Source organism: Pyrus communis, chromosome 16 (genome assembly GCF_041283825.1).
Source record: "Pyrus communis isolate YQ-2024b chromosome 16, ASM4128382v1, whole genome shotgun sequence".
Classification (NCBI taxonomy): Eukaryota; Viridiplantae; Streptophyta; class Magnoliopsida; order Rosales; family Rosaceae; genus Pyrus; species Pyrus communis.
The window spans coordinates 11,579,554-11,598,016 of record NC_142580.1 but is presented as its reverse complement, the minus strand read 5'-3'; the positions used below and the strand labels follow the sequence as shown (position 1 = coordinate 11,598,016).

The window sequence follows — 18,463 nt, the reverse complement described above, 5'->3', positions numbered from 1 at the left end:
CCATTGAGTGTGATGCTTCAAATAAAGGCATTGGAGTAATTCTGCAACAGCAAGGCAAACCCATTGCTTTTGCCAGTCAAGCTCTTGGTCCAAAAAACCAAGCACTCTCTACCTATGAAAGAGGGCTCATTGCCACTGTGTATGCCATCAAGAAATGGCAAAACTACCTACAAGGCTAGCATTGACAGATCACAGCAGCTTGAAGTATTTTCTGAATTAAAGAGCTAATACTCTTTTCCAACAGAAGTGGGTCTCAAAATTATTAGGCTTTGACTATGAGATACAGTATAGGAATGGTACTGAGAACATTGTAGCTAATGCACTCAAGACTACCAAATTCAACCCCATCAGATCCAAAATTGTTAGAAGTTACCATCAATTCCCCTAGTTGTTTGGCCATCTCATATCCCTATTTTGGATGGCTAGATGACCTGAGAGTTCATAATGAAAGTGATGAATAGATTCAAGCTAAAATCAAAGAGTTGGGAGCAAAAAGTAATAATTCTAGTGACAATGCTAATCAATCCAAGTATAAGTTTGAAAATGGATTTTTGAAGTATAAGTCTCGGATTGTTCTTAGTCTTCTTTCACCTTGGAGAAGCAAGATCATGTATGAGCATCATAATACTCCTACCTCAGGCCACATGAGGGTTCTCAAAACTTATCAAAGAATCAAAAAGGTTTTCTATTGGTCTGGTTTAAGGAAATATATCAAGAAATATGTTGTTGGGTGCCAACCTTGCCAGCAGTTTAAGTATGAAACCTAATTTCCTTCAAAGCTGCTTCAACCTCTCTCTATTCCTAAGAAAATTTGGCAAGATATCAGTATGGATTTCATTCTTGGACTGCCTTCATGCAAGGGGAAGATTGTCATATTTGTGGTAGTAGACAGACTCAGTAAGTATGCTCATTTCATGGCATTAGCACACCCATTCACGGCTGCAACTGCAGCACACGTCTTTGTGGACAACGTGTTTAAACTGCATGGAATGCCAGCACCCATTGTGAGCGACTGAGATGCAATCTTTTTCAATGCATTTTGGAAAGAATTTTTCAAGCTCAACAGCTTTAAACTCTGCATGAGTTCGGGATACCACCCTCAAAGTGATGGACAAACTGAGGTAGTCAACAAATGCCTTAAGACTTACTTAAGGTGTTTTGTAGGTACTCAGCCAAAAAAATGGGTAGACTGGTTAGCTTGGGCAGAGTGAAATTATAATACAGCTTATCACTCATCCACCAAATTCACACCCTTTGAAATGGTTTACGGCCATCCTCATCCATTGGTGATTTCTCATGAAATTAGTACTGCCAAGCTGGTGGTTGTGGAAAATAACTTGAGAGACAGAGATAAAGTACTTGCCATACTCAAGACTAACCTAGATATGGCTCAGCACAGAATGAGAATGCAGGCTAACAAGAAAATGACTGAAAGGAAATTCTCAATGGGTGAAATGGTCTATCTCAGGTTGGTACCATACCCACTGCAGGCACTGAATGCTCACTTGCACCACAAGCTACTTCCTAAGTTCTATAGGCCTTATGAAATATTGGAAAGAATTGGACCAGTGGCATACAAGCTTAAGCTTCCTAAAGGCACAAAGATCCACCCACCTAGTCTTCCATGTCAGTTGTTTGAAGAAACAAATTGGGGAATTGGTGCAACCAATTACTGAGTTACCAGATGTTTAAAATGGGGAAATACTACCCAAAGTTCCACAACCTGTGATAGCTAGGAGGATGTACAAGAAAGGGCAAACGGTTGGAGTTCAATTACTCATCCATTGGGCTGGCCAAGAATCTAAGGATGCAACCTAGGAAGATTATGATGAATTCAAGTCTGAGTATCCCGAATTTCAATTTGAACCTTGAGGACAAGGTTTTTGTAAGGGGAGGGTAATGTTAGGAACTTAAAATAAGTGGTTTTTCTTAATCACTAAAGGTTTAGTTATTTAGCTAATTTTGCTTATTTTGTCCTTTCTGTTAGTGGATTGTTGAGTGGCTATCCTTGGGGTTCAACACCTTTAAATGGAGCAATAGTCTCTTTTCCTTTGTAACGGTATTTTGATAAAAAAAAATATATTGAAAAAAAAAAAAAATACAAACACGCTCTCAGTGCTTCTTCTTCCTCCATCTCCATCCATTATTGTGCTTGTTGAGGTTGAATTCCCAGTGCAGGAATTTGGTACCCATCAGGGTTTTAATCTGCAGCAATTCTCGGGGTGCGTCTGAACCTACCAACTCGCTGCACCTATACTGCACCAACAGACTGCTTTTGAAGGATTTTCAACAATTGGCTGCACCTACACACTTTTAAAAAAATACAGCCACTTATCCAATGTTTTATCCACAAAGGCAACTCTAATAAGCCTGATTCCATGTTCCAAAGAAGCCAGCTCCATAGATTCCTCCAAATGAACCACGTACCAGATCTTCCACCTCTTGCGCCATATGACTGATATAAACTTTTGACCAGGAGTCTGGTTCATCTAAAATCGCAGAGTAGTAGACTTGGCTATAGTGGAGGATTCCTGATGACGGTTTTTGTTCACTTCCATCAGTTTGATTTTTGGTTGTGTTTGGTGCAAATGCACGGTGACTGAGTTAAAGGACCATCTACTTTTGTCCAGCGAGTTATTGGGGTTATTAAATCCCCCGAGAAACCACGGTGGTTGTAAGTCATTTTGACTCATTACATCCCACCAGCAGGTCCAGTATTATCCTCGAGGAGGAGAAGGGGAATGGATGCTCAAAATTTGATGGGACAATACAAAAAGAAACTGGACAGAGCTTAAGGCGATAAGACAAAAGAAGAACAAGCAACGTGATAAATTTAGATTACGATCAGAAATAAAAGGAGAACAAGAACTTTACTATCAGTCGTTAAGATGGGATCAGGTTGCTATAGTGAAAAAACCGAGGAAGCAACTTTAAACTCTCACACCGGAGACAAGAGAGATAAATTGCTAGTCATACTGAATTAAATCTTTTAAAGTTTGCGCAAATTTTACTCTGTAATCTCAAAAATTGAGTAGCAACGTACCATTTACTAATCCCATGTGATTCAAAAGCAAAGAAAAATAAACTGCGACATTGCGACATTGCCAAAAATCCAGATTGCAAAAGCCAACGTAAAAGCCAATGTAATTCGTACAGTTGAATGATATGATAATATCAGTGTTAGAAGAGCTAAATAACCTAAACCGGGGCAAAAACAAGTCAGCGACACGAGTTTTGGATCCGGAAACTCTAAAACGAACACATTTCCTCTGCCAGAAAGTGTCAATCTTGGAGTTCCAACGGTTGCTTGGCCGGGAAGTGCCAAAAAGTAGTACATTTTTGTACATTTACACATCTCATTTGCCTCCACATGGAGAACAGCAAGGTCATATTTCTGAATACACACACACACACACAAGAATTTATCGTGTCTGAGAAATGATAGGAAGAAATGCATGTTTAGCATATAGAGCTTCATTGCACCCAAAAGAAGACTAATAGTTTTCTTCTCTTATATGAAAGGGACGTTATGGAGGGGGATCGAACTTAAGATGTGCGTAAAGATAAATGTGTTAAACTAACTTGAGCTACAAGCTTTTTGCCAAAACAAAAAAAAAAAAAAAAAAAAAGGAAAAATTGCATAGTTATAGATTTAAAATGTGTGTATATGTACATAGCTATCTTTAGGTGAGAGATCCCTCAAATAGCTTATTTTGAAATAATTTATTGTGGTTTCTATTTTGTAATTGTTTTCAAGGATCTGAACCGTCTATATTTCAATTCATCAGTTATAAATCACATTTACAAAGAAATAAGATAAATCCAAAATTATTAAAACATTCATTTGTAGTGAAGAAAAATAACTAACAAAGGTTTAGAAAGACACTTAAATAACATAGATGAACGCGGGTTTAGCTGGCAAGGAATTGTCCAGAGTCGCCATCCTTGACAGACCAGGGTTCTAATTTTGGGTCAATATAATTCACTCCTGATTTTTGGTCAATGATATTCATTGACCTCCAAGTCCTATAAATTGGCGGCAATGCCATCCCACTTCAACCATTCAAATCCATCAACTGCTAACAATGGCTTCCTCCTCATTTCATTGCCTTCTCTTTTGCTCATCACTCTTCCACTTCTTCGTTGTCCCTTCACTTGCCAAAACTGCCTCTTTCAGACCAAAAGCCCTTGTTCTTCCGGTGGCAAAAGACTCCTCTACCTTCCAATACCTCACCACCTTCAGCCAAAGAACCCCTTTTGTAGCCATAAAACTCACAGTTGATCTTGGTGGTCGGTACCTTTGGGGTGGACTGTGAAAAGGACTACATTTCCTCCACCTACAAGCCGGCTCGCTGCAACTCCGCCCAATGCTCACTCTCAAACTCCCAAGTCTTGTACTACAGAGTGCTACTCTTCCCCTAAGCCAGGCTGCAACAACACATGTGCTCTCTCCCCCGGTAACACCATCACCCGCACCTCCACAAGCGGCGACCTTGGTCAAGACACTGTGTCCCTACAATCCACAGATGGGTCTAATCCAGGTAGGCTGGTCTCTGTCCCCAACCTACTCTTCACTTGCGGTCCCACATTTCTGTTGGAAGGCCTAGCGAGTGGTGTCAAGGGAATGGCTGGCCTCGGCAGGGATAAAATCGGGCTTCCCTCTCAATTTGCTTCCGCCTTTAGCCTCCCCCGAAAGTTTGCAATTTGTTTGAGCTCTTCATCGAAGTCTAGTGGCGTTGTGATCTTCGGGGACAGGCCTTATACTCTCTTTCCCAATATTGAGGTGTCCAAGTCACTTACTTTCACTCCATTGATCATCAACCCTGTCAGCACAGCCGGTGCTTATTTTCAAGGCGAGCCTTCGGTGGGGTACTTCATCAATGTGAAGTCGATTAAGGTCAATGGAAAGGTTGTTGCTTTGAATACTTCATTGCTGGCCATTGACAATGAAGGGTATGGCGGCACGAACATTAGTACGGTGAATCCGTACACGGTTTTGGAGACCTCAATCTACAACGCAGTTGTGAATGCATTTGTGAAAGAAGTTGCCTATAAAATCCCAAGAGTGAAAGCAGTAGCGCCTTTCAGAACATGCTTCAGTTCGAAGAACATCGGTGTTACAAGGGTTGGGCATTCTGTGCCTTCAATTGATCTCGTGTTGCAGAGCGAGAGTGTATATTGGACAATGTTCGGAGCAAATTCAATGGTGTATGTGAGCAATGATGTCTTGTGTTTAGGGTTTGCGGATGGAGGTGAGAGGCCAAGGACTTCTATTGTGATTGGAGGTAGTCTTCCTGGTATTATGATAGTCTATCAATAAACTTCAAAGAGTTTTTCAGAATGAAGAGATATATGAAAACTTCAAATTTTGTATATGATTTTTTGGAAGGGTGATGTTAGATAGATGGTCTACGTAATTAATATTTTGTAGATCACATGATATGGTGATTGATAATAAAATTTCTTCTAAAACATAATCTTGTTAGCATTTTATTTTTGGATATTTCCATGCTTATGTAATTGCAATTATCTTGAAGAATTGTTAAAATTATATCTCATGGCCAAACAATTCACTTACCAACTATTTATACCAACTTACTTTGCCAAACTGTGGCACTATCATTTTGAGGCCTACCCGATCCGTACAATTAGTCACCCCAACCAACCAAAGTAAAGAAGAAAAAAATTTAGTAAAATTGATTGTTATTAGCATTCTTAAAAAAATTATTATTAACACTCTTAAAATTTCATCTTATACTCCTAACTTTTTATTTTAGAAGGAAAAATAGTCTTATGAGGAGTTTGGAGTGTCAATAGTTGAACCCAAATGTTCAGAAATCAAATTTTAATTGCTAAACGAATCAAATTTAAGAGACTTAAAAGATAATACTAACGATGATATGGTGAATATCTTATTTGACAAAAAAAAATATGGTGAATATCATATATGACTATTAAATGGTGAATATATTTCGTAAATGTATGTAACGTAGTCAAGGCACCCAAAAAAATAAGTCATGCGACAAAACAACAATCATATAGACGACATATTAAAAAATTAATCATTTCAGAAACAGAAACTTAAAAGAGCAAGATTGTAGAGGTGGGAATGACTTTCCAAAAATAAAAAACTTGGAAGACAAATTCTCCGAAAAAGAAAAAAATGAAAGGATGAAAACTTTTATAGGGTTAATTACATCAACACTCCCTAAGGTTTATTGAGTTTTCATAAAACTCCCTCACATTTAAGACATTACACTAACACCTCCTCACACTTTAATTCACTTTCACATAACACATTTAGTCAACATTCTACTAATAAATTGACAACTTTATCCGTCTAACTAATTAATTAAATGATAAAGAAATATATTAGGAAAAAAATATTATAAATAAATAAATTAAACATTAAAAAATAAATTAAAAACTTAAAAAAGGAAAAAGGAAAAAAGAGAGAAAACTCTAAGCCTTTCCCCAATTGCACCATTGCCACCTTCCCCCGCCCCATCCTTACTACTCATTACCCCGTCACTGCTTTAACAATTTTGCAGGCCAATGCTATCCATGGCTTCTTTAATCTCCTTCTCTTCCTCTCTCTCCTCCCGCATCCTCTTTCTCTCCTAAAAAAACTCCATTGCTTTGCTCGCAGACAGTGAACCAACTCTTGAAATTTACAATGGTTGAAAAGTGCTGTGAAACAACTCTTGAAACTTACACAGCCTTGCTCGCGGCTTATTGTCGAAACAATCTGCTTGACGAGGCATTTTTGGTTTTTAACTAAAGACCCTCCCGCAATGCCAATCTGACAATTTTACTTACAGTACCTTGATAAAGGTTTGCATTGATTTAATTATTTTTAAGTTTTTAATTAATTTATTTTTTATATTTTCTTTTTCCTAATATATTTCTTTGTTATTTAATTAATTAGTTATAATGGTAAAGTTGTTAACTTATTAGTAGGATCTTGACTTGAAGGAACATGTGAAAGTGAATTAAAATATAAGGGATGATAATGTAACATCTCAAACGCGAAGAAATTATGTGAAAAGTGGAACTTGAGGGTTAAGTGTTAGTGTAATTAACCCAACTTTTTTATATATCGGAGAGCGAAGAGAAACCGAACGATCAAATACGCGCGACAAACAGACGCACTCCTGATACTCGCAGCTTCTTCAGTGAGTCTTTTCTTCTATTCCCCTTTTCACTCTCTCCTTTCTTTCCAATTCTTCAATCTTTGTCAATTAATTTTATTTTTATTCTCACGCGCACCTGATCTCTAGATGTTTGTTCGTCCAATTTGATCTGAATTTAGCACTTCTGGGGTTGTTGAACAAACCAATGATCGGGGAAAGCTAAATTCATACTTTTATTTATTTTCTTAGAAGGAGCTGAATTCATATGGGTAAAATTGTTTATGGTAATTTACTAGTTTGATTTGCTCCCACGGGCTTGTTTAATTGGTTATTCTCTAATCTCCAAAGGGTCACATCCGGGTTTACAATCCAATGTTGAAAAACTCGATTGATGTGTCTATGTCTATTTTCTCAAGAAAACTTGATCTGAATTTTGCCACTTGATTTGCTTTTTGTTAAGATGGTATTTCAGAAATTAGTCAAAGTTCATGTTTTGAGATCTAGATTCTGTGTTATGCATTTTGTGGGCTCTGGTCTGAATCTCGTATTTGCTGTACGTACTATTTTATATCGATTCTTCTGTCAGTTAGTTGTTGCTCCCGGGGTTTTCTTTTCGCTTGAGTATATGATGCAATGGACCCGATTGATGAATTTGCTCGGCTTATCATTCGGATGTGTTCCTTGCAGGGGATTTAGTCTACAAGAGTGAAAAAAAGTTCCTGTTATTAGCAATGGATCAGATTGATGAATCCCTTAAGAAACAAATTGCAGCATTGTTGAGAGTTATACATGTGACAAGATGCTCTAAAGAGGACAATGTTCCGTGCCAAATTGAAGAGGTCACTAGATTTTTATATCACGATCTGTTTTTTGCCATTCACTGTTCATTGTTTCTACCGCCCTGCTTTCTGCAGTTTATTATTTTCATTTTCCAGGGTCTGTTCTTGGGTTCTATTGGAGCTGCAAATAACAAGGAGGAACTGAAAAACTTGAACATCACACACATTTTGACCGTGGCTAATTCTTTGGCACCTGCATATCCAAATGATTTTGTGTATAAGGTTATAAATGGTATGAATGTTGTTCCTCTGATCCGGTGCAATTCGTTTTCTCATGTCATTTTGGTTTTAAAACTACCCTCTACTTTTTAGGGATAATTGTACTTTAATTTATTGTCTCAGAGTTGATTGTTTCTTACAGTCTTCAACTTGCATTTAACCCTTTGTTTTGTGTAGTTGAGATGATTGTTTAGTCGATCATAAGTGGTTTTCAAACGATTTAGCATATATATGAAATGCATAAGTAAATCTGTGCATCGTTGGTGGTCTCCATTCTTCTAGATAACATTCCACTGCAGTATGCAATCATGATTCTAATGCCTTGGTCTACAAGTGTTTAACATAATCGTGATCATATTTGTTGTTTCAAGGCAAGGTGTGAGATTGTAGAACTGAATTCGTATTTATCTTTTGGTGCTCTTTTAAAATTGAGATAGTTGCGGACAGAGTCTGCACAGATTTAAAACAGCACTTCGATGAGTGCATCGATTATATTGATGAAGCTAAAAGATCGGGTGGTGGTGTGTTGGTTCATTGCTTTGTGGGAAGATCCAGAAGGTGATTTTTCTCTCCCAGTATAGGTTATTGCTTTCAGGTTGTCTTCTTCGCTATCCTATTTTAAGTCATACTGTTAATCATTCCCATGTGAAGTGAATCCTTGAAATATGGTTATGTTGATCTCTTTGATACATCATGGATAACGAACTAATGTTTTAGGATAAATGTACTTTAGAATTTGCTTCTCTGTTATTAAATATTAGAATAGAAAAAATTTTGGTTTTCAATTGCTGGTTTTAAAAATTGGCCAAGGCAGCCACCTAGGCGCTAGGCGGTGGAGGACCGATGCAATTTAAGCGAAAACCCGCAGAAACATCGGGTAGGGGCTAGGCGGGCTAGGCGGTTCTATTGTTTTTAAATGTTTTTTTAATTAACTTGAAAGGGTTTTCTGGGTAAGCTACTAAAATAGAACCTAGTTTATGAATTAGTGAATTTTCAAATTTGCTTTTGGATTTTGGGTTTTTCTTATTTTTATTGCATTAGTCTGTGATGATGACAATGCTATGATGACTTAAGTTTTAAGTTTTAACTTTACCAAATTCTCACTACAAGTATATTTTTTATTTGGGTAAATTACAAAAAAATGCCTTAACTATTGGGTCAGTCACAGTTTCATACCTCATCTTTAAAAAATGTCAATGTCAATGTCATATCTCATCTTACGAATTTGTTACAATTTCATACCTTCCATCAGTTTGTTTGTCAATTATTCCGTTAAATAGTGACGTGGCTTAAAAAAATTAATTAAATATTAAAAAAATTAAAAAAATAAAATCTTTTTTTTTTTTTGCATGGGGACCCACCCCTTATCCCCCTCACCCTTTCTTCCCCCTCCCGTCTTCCCAAAAACCAGATCCACCCCCTGCATCAAACCCCAAAAGCTCTACTTCGTATGCCTCTTATTCGACTTTTGATGATCAACATCAACCCCATTGGTTGATTCCAAAGCCGCATTTTTGCAAATAGGTTCAGAGCCAATCTCAACGCCGCTGCCCTCCTCCGCACGCTCATCATCTTCAACAGACTTCAACTTCGAATTCGAACCCATCGAACTCATCAATTCATTCTCTGTAATCAGCAGCTAGGCCCCATAGAACAACTCTGAAGTGGCAGGGGAGAATCTAGCATTTGATCCCAACTTCAGCTCATTAACCTCCACCATTGCGGATCGATCGAAACTTGGTTGTTCGAAGCTTCGCTGCCGTTGCGAATTGTATAGTCTTTGGTCTGAGCTGAGCCGCCTGGACTCCTCTCCCAGCTCTCTTCCATAACCAAAACCATCGGGGTCAGCCTCGGGTAAGGGGCTCTCGGACCCAAATACCCGTCCCAAGAAGCCGGAGGCTCGTCCAGTGACATCTGACCCGAATCGGGATTCGTATCGCACGATCTTCTCCCCAATGCGTACTCTCTTACTTCGAACTAGGTCTCCCTCCTCTTCTTCGCCACGAAGCCCTCATTCTCAGCCTTCTTCGTCTTCTGCTTCCACCGCCATTGATTTACCTTTTTATTCAAAACCGACGCCATTCCCTAAAACCAGATCCACCCTCACCCTTTCTTCCCCCTCTCGTCTTCCCCAAACCCAAAACTCAAAACCTCGCCGAAGCGTTAGGCTAGCTGTTTCAGCGTCATCGTCGCCTGGTACGGCGGCCTGCGAGGGGGTTTATTGTCCAAGTCCCACAAGATCACGACTTTCTTCTGCTTCGGCATGTATATGCCCTGCTTGTTTTGCACCATGTCGATTTCGGAGCTTGTGGATCACTTGATGACAACACGGCGGCAATTCGTGGTGGTTGAGGTGACGGCAGTGGTGATGATGGAGAAAGGTGTGGATCTGGCTTTGGGTTTGGGGAAGGCGGGAGGGGGAAGAAAGGGTGAGGGGGATGAGGGGTGGGTCCCCATGCAAAAAAAACAAATAAATAAATAAATGATTTTTATTTTTTTAGTTTTTAATCATTTTTTAAATATTTTATTAATTTTGTAAGCCATGTCATTATTTAATGGAATAATTGACAGACAAACTGACGAAAGGTAAGAAATTGTAACAAATTCGTAAGATGAGGTATGATATTGACATTTTTTAAAGATGGGGTATGAAACTGTAACTAACCTAATAGTTGAAGTAGTTTTATGTAATTTACCCTTTTTAATTTTTAGAGTGTATTAGGCACTTATTTATATGTTATATAATAAATTTAATTAAATCCGTCTAATTCATCTAGCGCCAAGGCACTAGGCCCCGGCCTGCCGCCCGACTAGTGCCTAGCGTCTTTTAGAACCTTAACTTTTAACTAGATAAAAATCAAGAGTTATGTAGTTTTGCCTAGTTTGTTTGAATCTAGATCAGATTCAGGCTCTGTCGAATGTTCATCAATTCTAGTAAGCCATATTCAAACGAAGTCAGGACACTTGTACAGCATAGAAGAAAATATACCCTTGACGGAAACACTTTGCTTCCTAATATTATTTGAATTGGGAGTTTTTAATTGTTTTCCTTGCAGTGTGACTATTATTGTTGCATATCTGATGAAAAAGCATGGCATGAGCGTATCTCAAGCACTTGAACATGTGAAGAGCAGACGACCTCAGGCATCTCCTAATGCTGGTTTCATTTCACAACTGCAGAGCTTTGAAAGGTCTCTTAGTGGTGGGTCATTATCGTTACACTTTTAATCCAACTAAAGTTTATGAATTACCGCCTGAAGTAGCCGAACCTGTGTAGCATAGTCTTGATTTTACTGACAGAGCTCCTCCTTAGCCAAAGCATAACATAACATTTTCCTGCTGACCCGAACTCATGAATTTTAAGCATATAGGTGTTGGCATTAATATTAACCTTGTTGGTGATTTTAGGGGGCTAGTTCTCACTATCTTCACGTATTCTTGGTATAAAACTATTGTGCAAAAGTTTTGCCCTTCAAAATCCGTAGTTGTCAGCTGAGCTATGTGATATCAAGATGTAGGTTTTTCGCTTTAAGGAAGTATTCGTATGTACATAATCTATGTTCCATGTTTATATATTTTGTACTGATGTTGGTTTGTTTGTGATTTGCTTTGGATTTTCCTTTATATGCTCAAGCAGATGAAGAGAACAAGACAACATAATGTAGGTGGGCAGACTCCTGCGTTGAAGAACCTCGCTTTAATATATACGTTACCCAAGTTAGATGAAATTTGGTGGTACAGATAGAACTTTCAGTTGTTACAAAAGAAAATGATGTGCTCTGGATTTAAAGTTGACTATGAACGATTAGGTTGTAAGAAGTGCAATATAGCTTTTATTGCATAAAGCTTTTAATACATCTAGAGGTTCCCATAAACTTGCCCAAAGTGTGTATAACTCGTCGCGGTATATATAGATCAGCAGATTGGTAGTCTCGTTGTGATGTTAGAAGGGATGCTAATTTGTATATAAATACCCATTAACAAATCTAAACCCTAAACAATGCTGTGTTGGCAAAATGTATGTATAAATCAAAGGGAAGGATGAGAGTGACTGGAGGGGAATTGAAGGGAAGGAGAATATAAGAACACGACTTCTTTTGTGACCAATACCTAATAGCGTTGGAAATTTTCAAAACAAAAGATATGAAAAGGTGACGGGTCGGAATTATTACAGTGATCAGTCGGATTGAAGCAGGATTATGAAATTTGAAAGAAGCAACAGGAGTGACTAGATGTACTGATGTCCAACGACCAGTCGGACTAATAAAACCTCGTAAGGTGATCAGTCGGAGCCTGTTGAAGGACCGGTCAATGTTGTCGTGAAATTCAAATTTTTCGTGTCTCTTCGAATGTAAGGACGTGTTTAGTCAGTTTTAAACTCTGAACTTTGATACTCCGTATATAGTATCAAAAACATGTTCCACAAGCTAGAGGTTTTCAAATGAAGAGACATTTCACATGATATTGTGCCCCCTTATTGAAATGGTGCAACCTAAGTGTCATATGGTTTATGAATGATTGTTGAACCGTTGTATGTATTAAACCTCTATTGACGAGTCACAGACAAGTGCTATAAGAAAATTTTATATATCCCTCTCTGCCTTTTTTTAATTGAAACCCAAAGCACTAAGAACAAAATTATGCAGTTTATGGTTTTGGCTTAGAACTTGAGTGTTATTGTTATCTTTAGTGTGTTTCAAGTTTATCTTAGGAGTACAAAACTTGACAAACAAAAGGCACAAGGTCAGTGATGCATTATATCCACAAGATTACACACAAGTTTGGAAGACCAATTTGTTAAGCCTAATAGCGTAGTAACCTACGTACATATCTTGAAATAATCTTTCATCTTTCTTAGCCATAACCCACTAGTCGTTACTATCCAATAAATACTATCAAACACCGGAAAAGTTTTGTGTCCAAATTTAACCACTGAACTGGTATCAATGATATTGGCGGGAGATGAAAAGCTAGCTAGTAGCAAAGTTCATGCCAATGCCAATTAATTCGTCATGGATTCTCTTACGTGTTTTTATATATAGTTGCCATAAAAGTTCTTTCTTCTTTTCTTTGGTGCCAGTTATTTTTCACCGCTTGCAAGAACAGTCTGTTTTGAATTAATAACTGAGACTGAAATATTGTATGGCCTCTATCGATTACAGGTCGTAGATTTTGCTGTAGGTGTGTAGTGCTTGAAGCCTTGGCGGGATCGAAATGCAAATATATAATTTGTCATAGGGCTTTTCCAATCAAGATATAAAAACGCCTGTTTTTCTTCCTTAGCTACAACACATCAATTACGCTACAAATCCAGTCTCCTTGCAACTTTCTGAGACTCTCAAAAAGCTAAAGAGACAGAGATAACATAGCTCTAGACTCTCTCTCTCTCTCTCTTAAATTTTGAATGGTTTTAGGTATGAGCCCATTCACGTAGTAGTAATTGATATAATGGGATGAGAATGTACGTAGTAGTTCAGCGACGATGATGGGACATTCATTCTCTGTCTTGTAAAGTCTCCAACGCAAGAGTCAGTATCATCCTGGGCGTCATTATTATTATTATTATTATTATACACACACACACATATAGAAGATATAGCTAGCCTAGCTACGTATTTCCCCACCAAAACAAAGAATGGAGTTCAGCAGATGACCAGCAGGAAGAATTTGATAAATACATAATACCTATTGAATCTTTATATATGCTCATTTAGCCCTCATTATTCTGATATATTGACTTGTAAGTTTAATTCAATGCTTAAAATTGAGTGATCGATAACAATTAAATCAAATATAATGGTCAAATATGTGTCTATACTTAGTGCATGTAGGTACTTAAGAAACATTAGCTTAACCATAAAAGGATTTCCCGCTGTTTTCTTCATTATATGGCGAAATGAGTAGATACTAATAAGCTTTTTGCGCCCTCTGCCACTAATCACATCTTAATATTAAGCACTTGTATCGGGGCATACGTACTAGGGAGAGAGCAAAAGAAAACGAAAAATGCAACAGAAAAAAAGAGAAAATAGCGGTAATATGCGCAACTTAATCTTAACTTTGTTTTAAAGTCAATTATTTTTAGTTATTGTTATACTCAAATATGTTCCTTAATTAATTGTGAATCGACGTATAATTGAAACCCTTGCAAGAATAGCAATGTTCAAGTCTCAAGGGATTAAGACCAAGTTATTAACGAATAAACTACAAGATGTTAGATAAAGAGGATCAGAAGTGCACCCAAGAATTATTTCAAATGCATATAAGAGGAATTTGCAACATGATATACTCAAATAAAAGCTTATGTGACAAACAAACCAACAATACTCAGTTGGGAGTTGGGATACTTCTTCGAATAATTAAAGTATGCAATTTCCAACAAAGAACTACAAAGGTGAATCTTTAAGTCCTAAGAAAGCTTCTGAACGGGGTAAGCATGTCATGCGCATGAAGGGAGTTAAAGAGTATAGTAGATACATGTGTGCATGGGAAAATAAAGCTTAACTCTAACTCTTCCTTCTTTAACTCGCACGGGGAGAGAGAGAGAGAGAGTAGAAATTACAACTTCACGAGAATGCGACCTATAGCATTTAATATCAACCCAACAGGTGTTTTGGATATGCTGGGTTTCTTTCAATGTATATCATATAAATATCATAGCTTTTGAGTTGAATAAATGTGGAAGAAAAAGAAAGCGGTTGAAAGAAAGGAAACAGTGCACAGAAGATAAGCTTCAAGATCAAAACCATGTCTCACATAGCTGTGGAGAGAAACAGGAGGAAACAGATGAATGAGCATCTCAAAGTCTTACGCTCTTTGACCCCTTGTTTCTACATCAAAAGGGTACCTGTATATATTACTCGATGCACATCTCTCTCATGTTTGTATACTATATATGATTAGCTTAAGTCGGTGTTAATTATTTTCTCATTAACTAGTTGTTTAACATGTACTAGGGAGACCAAGCATCAATCATCGGAGGTGTGATTGAATTCATCAAGGAATTGCATCGAGTTTTACAGAGTCTGGAATCTAACAAAAGAAGAAAAAGCATAAGCCCTAGCCCTAATCCAAGCCCAAGACCAGTAGTCGCACTGCCTCAGAAATATCCAACCGCTACACAACCTCATCAAAACCCTGACTTTAATTTTAATTTGGGGACTGAAAACCGTCACCATATGATCAATAAGGAACTAGCTATTGGAGCAAGTTGCAACTCTCCGGTGGCTGACGTCGAAGCAAAGATCTCGGGATCCAACGTGGTGGTGAAGATAATATCTTGGCGAATACCTGGCCAAATTGCCAAGATCATTGGTATGTTCGAGAGGCTTTCATTTGATGTTCTTCACCTCAACATCAGCAGCATGGAAGACACTGTTTTATACTCTTTTGTAATCAAGGTACGTACGTTGTATCATGAAACCTCTTTAATTATGTAGTTATTGAAACCCAATCTTCGAACACCCCTAATTGTGCTCAGTTGAAACTTACGACCAAAACTTTGTTGGGAAGTTAGGGTTTTAGTTACCCTCAAGCGCTCACTACAGATCATGACAACGAGAGCTGCTTAGGGCAAATAAGTTTCTAATTATAATCAAATCACTAAATTTATCTAATAGTAGCTAGCTATAAATTAACATTACTGATGTTTAAAACTTGTTTATCTAGAACCAGAAGAAAGAACTGAAGAAATATATGTGATCACATGCGTATAAAATATGGACTAGCTTCCAGGAGTGGCACGTCATTAGTTAATTTTGTAAATTGAAGGCATACTCTCATGAATGGATATTGTTTTGCAAAATTGGTAAGGAAAATGTTAACTACACTCTTTTCTCTTCCAGTACGATTATGTTTAATTACGTTCTTTGTTTCTATTTAATTTATTCAAATAAAGAGAGATGTATAAAATGAGAAAAAGAGTGCTGACTAAATTATTGCTCCTATCGATTATTTGATGATGAATTTCTTTGTTACACAGATAGGACAGGAATGTCAGTTGAGCGTAGAAGAACTAGTACTTGAAGTTCAACAAAGTTTGCGTTCAGATGCAAATTAAGCAGGCATCGACGTACAAATTCAATAATGTTCTTGAGTGTCGATCAAGTGCTCAAGTTAAGTTCGTGTTTTTGTCATATATATTAGGCATATGAGAAAGGATATAAACGTTTGTTTCACTTGAAATGTATACCGGAGATGTCAAATCATATATATAATAAGTAGTGCTTGATACCTAAAACTTAGTAGTTTGATATATTATTTTACTCTATTACATGATACGCCACATAGGTATGTCATTCATGGGAGAGTTACACTCAATAATAGAGTAAACTAATTCTATTAAACAAAGTTTTAGGCGTAGCATACTAGCATGTTTCTAGATGTATAATTGTTATTATGATTGACCAGTGCTCTTAATTTTGTAACTTGGACAGGGTTTGGTTGGATCATCATTCTTAACCCATGAATTAACTAGTAAGGACCTAACTCATGATTAGGACGCGGAGTTAATCACATGTTTACTTAATTAAAATAGAAGAAATCATGAATCAAACAAAATATGTGAGAGAAGTACATGACGTGTTTACTATGAGAGTCGCATTTTGTTTTGTTTCATATGTATTAGTAAATGTCAAGAAGTTGGAATGATTTTAATACACATGAATGAGTAAGCATATGGGAGAATGGAAGGAAGAGAATCATACTCCCTTGTATATACTCAGCTTTTGGGGTACAATTTCCTCAATATACTACCTTCTTCATCTTTCTTCTAACACAAACTCATTTTGGCACATAAAAATCTTAAATATTTCTCTGCAAAATTTAAAATTTGGGTGGGAAACTGATGAACGAATAGTTGGGTATTTATAAAATTGTGAAAAAAAAAAAAAGAAAGAAAAAAAAGTGTATGGTTCTTAAAATGAAAAACATATTTGTTTTTTCGTCAAAACCATTGCAAAACGTAATTTGTTAGGCAAATCGTGATTTTTTTTATATGCCAATAATTGTTGTTAAACAGATATATGATCGCTAGTTAAAAGAGAAGGTAGTTGCGAAATCTATTGTTGAAGCTCCGTATTGAGTTAAGTCCCATGGTGTGTGACAGTGTGAGGGTTACTTTGGTTGAAAAGTTTAGTGAAAGATATTAGTTTTAAATCAAAGAAAGCCATGAGTTTACATTGATATTTTAGGTTTCAAAAAGTTTAGGAGGGGAACCTATTCTATCCCAGAATCAGCGTATTACCATAAGCCTCTTTGAGAACTTACAAAGAGTCAAGACATGGTTATATTTTAAGTCATTGAGCATAATATACTTACTAAGGTGATCTCGAATGAAGTGTTTTAACTCGTTTACGCGTGACATCTTTACACCAATTTGAACGAGTATTGACCAAGTTTTCCTTTCTAAATATGATATCTTTCCTAATGTGATTGCCTTCCTTATGAACACTATTTAGATGGAAATTCTCAAAAAAAACTGATAAGAATGGGTTAAATATTAGACATGCTCCAGTGGGTCAGCCCAATCCTCAACAAGAATCAGACCCAAACCAAATCAAACATGACTTCACTCCTCATGTGCTTAACTCTTTTGACCATTTGACAAATTTATTAGTCAATCTGTCAATGTTCATCCAAATACTTTTGATGAACGATAAGTGAAAGTAACCTGTAGCCTTTTGGCGCATACTATGATTGCTATTGATGTTACAACTTGCACTGTTACTTGTGTGAATGATTAAATTAAAATCAATTAAGCTTAAACTGCAGAGAAAGTCTTCGACTAGCAGCAGAAAGCAACACGAAAGCCACAAATCCGTGATTAACTACCTGCCTATGTCTTTCTTAATTTCTTCCAATCACCAGGAGTCCTGGACCCTCATCCCACAAATCCCAATTATTAATTTGATATCTTAAGACTCTGGCTTCTGCTTAATTGGGTCCATTGATTTTGAAAGAAAGTGGAAATGCATTGCATCAAGATCTTCATCATTCAACTTCATGATTGCTAATTCACAAGTAACTGCTGTTTAGTTTACTGTGTGACCTGTGAACTGCTGCCTTGTGTTGTGTATTGCCTGTTTATTTTGTTGCACAATCATTGGAACAAACAATTAGCTCTCAAGAACCCACTCTCTCTCAGTAATCGAGTATGATTCCATGTGAAAGAACAAATTAATTTCAAGCAGAGTTTCAAAATAAAGCAAATCTAGGTTTATGATCTGCTTTGTCCATTCAAATTCTCATTGGATAAATATATATAGACTTAGA

The 18,463-nt window shown here is 37.1% G+C and overlaps 2 protein-coding genes and 1 pseudogene across 5 annotated transcripts; all 3 read left to right on the top strand.

Annotated features, from left to right (window-relative positions):
- Positions 1 to 4,075: 4,075 nt before the first annotated feature.
- LOC137732687 (putative aspartic proteinase GIP2 pseudogene) lies at positions 4,076 to 5,412 on the top strand (annotated as a pseudogene).
- Positions 5,413 to 7,035: 1,623 nt separating this feature from the next.
- Positions 7,036 to 12,066, top strand: LOC137732170 (dual specificity protein phosphatase 1). Of its 4 annotated transcripts, none has more exons than XM_088688346.1 (6): positions 7,036 to 7,175; positions 7,821 to 7,972; positions 8,069 to 8,204; positions 8,629 to 8,749; positions 11,248 to 11,382; positions 11,829 to 12,066. In XM_088688346.1, exons 2-6 carry the CDS (start codon positions 7,865 to 7,867, stop codon positions 11,830 to 11,832), a joined length of 504 nt encoding a protein of 167 aa, XP_088544472.1. In that variant the 5' UTR covers positions 7,036 to 7,175; positions 7,821 to 7,864; the 3' UTR covers positions 11,833 to 12,066. The 4 variants fall into 4 exon arrangements, with proteins under 4 accessions (XP_088544472.1, XP_068327570.1, XP_088544471.1 ...); XM_068471469.2 differs by having other exon boundaries at positions 11,248 to 11,393; XM_088688345.1 differs by having other exon boundaries at positions 7,157 to 7,417.
- Positions 12,067 to 14,711: 2,645 nt separating this feature from the next.
- On the top strand, positions 14,712 to 16,619 carry LOC137730605 (transcription factor MUTE-like). The gene is made up of 3 exons (XM_088688076.1): positions 14,712 to 15,034; positions 15,148 to 15,591; positions 16,173 to 16,619. Exons 1-3 carry the CDS (start codon positions 14,939 to 14,941, stop codon positions 16,248 to 16,250), a joined length of 618 nt encoding a protein of 205 aa, XP_088544202.1. The 5' UTR covers positions 14,712 to 14,938; the 3' UTR covers positions 16,251 to 16,619.
- The last annotated feature ends 1,844 nt before the right edge of the window (positions 16,620 to 18,463 follow it).